The following is a 4,287-nucleotide window of genomic DNA, read 5'->3' as shown; positions in this document are numbered from 1 at the left end:
AAACAAAAAAGAAACAACAAACTTTTTGCAAAGCTTAAAGTATTTCAAAGTAAGAAGTAAAAAGTAATGATGTGTTCTGGAGTCATCTGCTTCTGTTCGGATCTGGTGTTTGGACCCACTAGCTGTGTGAGGGGGGAGTTACCCCATTTCTTCTTCCCTCAGTTTCCTCATCTGTAAAATGGGAATAAAACCTCAAAGGGTTGTAAGGAGAATTATATGTGCCGATCAATGTACTTGGTACCTGGGCTCAGAGCAAGGGCTATACTGTTACATGCAATTATCATAATTATAAAATTATTATCTTCTGCTGAGCCTAGTGTTATTTCTCCCTCTCCCTCTTTCCCCCCTCATTCTCTCCCTCTTTTGTCTTCCCCTGCCTTCCTCTCTCTCTCTCTCTCACTCTGGGAGGTTTCTAATATAGGCCCTGGTGTTGATTTTGCCTCCCTTTGCCAGCATTCTGATAAGACCAAATCAAGCCTCAGATTTGTGCCTCAAGGATTATCTACTTTTAAAGCAACTGAAATAAGTTTTCCTTATTAGAGTTGCAGCCTGGGAGATGCCTGCCTTGCAAAGACAACATTCAGGTCACCAAAACAACCTCTGGAGCCTGCTTCCCTCCTTCCTATCAGAGGCTGCAGACCTTTTGGGCCTGTTGGGTCAACAGCCCTGGTTGGCTGCGGGTGTGTGTGTGTGTGTGTGTGTGTGTGTGTGAGCACGAGCATGTATGTGTCTGTCTCACAATGAACTGGCCCAGCCCTCACCTTGTGTCATAGTTTAGGATTTGCTGGCCAATAAGATTGCAGCATACATACCAGCTTCAGTCTCTACTTGAACCTTGCCTTCGATGTCACAATCTAACTGTATCTGTTAACCTGGCCATGGCTGCTCACAGACCAGAGCAGCAAGGTCAAGAGGACCAGTGCAGCACAATGTGGAAGAGGACAGACCATCCTTCCAAAAGTAAACCCGGGGATGGACTCAAGGCGGACCAGTTCAAAGCTCCAGGTTCAGCTCGGGAAGCAGCCATAACACCCGCTGTGGACCTGTCAGGACTGCAGAGCTTCCCTGTGCTAGAGGGCATCAGCCATTACATCAAGGACATGGGTGCCCAGCTGGTGAAGAAAGTCAATGCCATCTTTCAGCTGGACGTCACCAAAGATGGGAAGACCATTCTGCAGTGGACCATTGACCTGAAGAACAGAGCTGGGGACATGTATCCAGGACCCGCAGGGCTCCCGGCAGACACTGTCTTCACAATCCCAGAGTCTGTCTTTATGGAGTTAGTTTTGGGGAAAATGAACCCGCAGAAAGCTTTCTGGGCGGCAAATTCAAAGTGAGCGGCAAAGTTCTCCTCAGCCAGAAGCTGGAGAAGGTTTTCAAAGATTGGGCTAAATTTTAAGCATGCGAAAATACCCAGGAAAAGAGCAAAACTTCTCTCTACTGATAATGTCAAATGGAAATCATGCTTAAAATGAAGGATAAAGTAAAAAGAACCTGATTTTTTTACTCAATTCTTCCTACTCAAATGTGATTGATTTTCCTGCTGCTGTATACATTTGTGGTGAGAGCTGTGGAGCAGTAAAGAGCATTGGAGAACATCACCTCAAATCTTGGTCTTTTTATTTTCCTAGCTCCATTTATTTTTTTCATATAACAATGAAGCCACACTTAGTGGAATGGGTAATTCTGATAGTTGCATTTAAATGCTCTAGTGATTAAGTTCCTAAGAATTTTCTATTTTCAAAGTTTGATACTTTGGGGAAAGAGCGACTCACTGTGCAAGTCTACCCACCACCTGGTAAATTGGGGGGCGGCACTGCAGGGCCTTCCGAGGGTGGGATCCAGGCAATAGAGGATAGCGTCCCCAGTGCATTCTAACTTCTGATGAAGTCAACTCTAGGAAAGTTCACAGGTGATCTAGGCCAGTGGTTCTTAGACTGGGGCATGGGCCAGAGTCACCTGGAAGGTTGGTTCAGGTTCAGACTGACTGGGGCCATCTCACAGTCTCCACTCATTAGAATGGGTGTTGCTGCCGTGTTCCTTGGAGATGTTGATGGGACCAGCTTGCTGTTTGACTTCATGGAAAGCCTCCAGTGTGGGCCACAGCTATTCTCCTTGAGACCAGTGAGATGCTGCTACTATTTGCAGGATCTCCTGGAGATAGATTACAAAGCCTTCTGTGAGTCATTTCTAAAATGTTGATGCTACCGGGAGCTTGTGTATGGAGCATTTTATAAAAACTGGAAGGATTTTCCCTCCTGGGGGGGGTCTCTCTCTACCCATTGTGTGGGAGGCAACTCTCCTAATGGGTGAGTGTGTGTGTGTGTCGCTGGTTTCTATGTGGTCTGAGGATATATATATTTTTTTTTTTTTGTACTGGGGATTGAACTTGGGTCCTTGTGCTTGCAAGGCAGGCCACCGAACCGCTGAGCTAAATCCCTGGCATGAGGGTAATTCTTTTTTTAATCTTTTAAGTTAAATATGACAGCATGGACACTCTGAAACCCACAGGAAAGTTGTATCCAAACTGCTGTGCTCAGATATCTGCCTACCTGTCTTAGTCAATTTTCAGTTGCTATAACAAAATACCCAAGATGGAATAATTTACAAGGAATTTATTTGGCTCATGGTTTTGGAGGCTGGGAAGGCCAGGATTCTGGGGCTCTGACAAGGCCTTCTTGATAACATGGCAGAAAGCATCACGCAGCGAGACTCAGGCATGTCTTCTTCTCTTTTTCTTTTCTTTTTTCTTTTTGGTACCAGGGATTGAACTCAAGACCTTGTCAGGCAGTGGAACCACTGAGCTAAAGCCCCAGCCCTCTTTTTTTCTTTATTGGTACATTTTAGGTATACATACAGTTACATTCATCATTGGGATCTTGTACCTTTACATGATGTATCTTGGTTCTTATTTTTCCCCATTCCCCTGCCCTCCCTTCATCCCTTCCACCCTTCCCTATTTACAAAGACTCCCCCCCCATATTTTTCTTTTCTCTTATTTTTTCTTTTCCCTTCTTACCTTTATCCTAAGGTCTCTCTTCTTCTAAAGCTGCTAAAGCTCTGGTGGGGGCCACAGCCTTGTGACCTCACCGAATCCTGATTATTTCCTGAAGGCTCCACCTCTACATACTGATAACATGTTGTGGGGATTAAGTTTCTAACACATGAACTTCTGGGGAGACACGTTCAAACCAGCACCTACCAAATAATCCAGCTAGTCTACTCATAGATATTTTCACAAGGCAGACGAGAGCTATATACATAAACAAAACCTGGTATGATGTCCATCTTTAGAGGAATGGGTGAACGCCTGTGATGCATCAACCATGGGATACTTCTTAGCAATAAAAAAATAAAGCATTAGTATACATGCAACGAAATGGGTTAAATTCAAAATAATTATGCCAAGTGAAAGGAGACAGAAAACCAAACAGAGACTATATGATCCTATTTATAAATACTAGAAAATGCAAACAACAGTGATGGAGAAAAGATCAGTGGTTGCCAGGAGATGTGAAAGGAAGTGAAAAAGATGGGGGGATGTTATTATGAATGGCAGTGAAGAAACTTGGGGTGATATATAGGTTCATTATCCCAATAGTGTTGAAGTTTACAAGTATATGTATAGGTCAGAACATCAAACTGGACTTATTTTTTTTCTTTTCTATTTTTTGGTACTGGGGATTGAATTCAGGACCTTGCGCTTGCAAGGCAGGCAGTGGCACCACTGAGATAAATCCTCAGCCCAGACTGGCCACATGCTCTTCATTTTGTGTCAGTGTGGGAGAGTGAAACTGTCTTGGTGTGATTGTGTTCCAGGGAGGGCCTGAGCTTGAGGGTCCTTAGCTGCATTGTGGGTTGGTTTCCCACAACTGATTTGTGTGGCCCTTATAGGGCTTTCCTGGGGTTTCCATATTAGAAACAGGCAGGGTGACAGCTTGTCATTCATACAATAGCAACTTCTCCTGTGGTCACTCTACTCCATGGTGAGACATCACCAAGGCTGGTAGTGGAGGCTGATGTGCTTCCTGTGTCTTTCCTCATGGGGGTCTTGAATTTGATGACCTGTGGGGTGTGGCTGCCATGCCCCTCACCTGGCAGCTGTGGCAATCCCATGCCTCCCCCTCCCGCTGTGAGTATTGTTTGGGTGTTTATCTCCTCAGGCCCTGGCTGCTCTGTTCAAGGTGCATTTATGAGCATCCAGCAGGGGGCAGGGTAGGTGTTTGGAGCATTGTGCTCTCATCTCTTTAGGGGCAATCGCTCACCCAAGCCCCTGCTCCCAAGCAC

At 45.1% G+C, this 4,287-nt stretch overlaps 1 protein-coding gene across 1 annotated transcript; it reads left to right on the top strand.

The window, feature by feature from the left end:
* Nucleotides 1–838: 838 nt before the first annotated feature.
* On the top strand, nt 839–1,591 carry Scp2d1 (SCP2 sterol binding domain containing 1). Its single transcript, XM_010634168.1, has one exon. It carries the CDS (start codon nt 879–881, stop codon nt 1,335–1,337), a length of 459 nt encoding a protein of 152 aa, XP_010632470.1. The 5' UTR covers nt 839–878; the 3' UTR covers nt 1,338–1,591.
* Nucleotides 1,592–4,287: the final 2,696 nt, after the last annotated feature.

The sequence above is a fragment of the Fukomys damarensis genome, unplaced genomic scaffold (genome assembly GCF_012274545.1).
Source record: "Fukomys damarensis isolate Sample0158 unplaced genomic scaffold, DMR_v1.0_HiC HiC_scaffold_7, whole genome shotgun sequence".
Taxonomy (NCBI): domain Eukaryota; kingdom Metazoa; phylum Chordata; class Mammalia; order Rodentia; family Bathyergidae; genus Fukomys; species Fukomys damarensis.
This window is presented reverse-complemented; position numbering and strand designations above follow the sequence as displayed.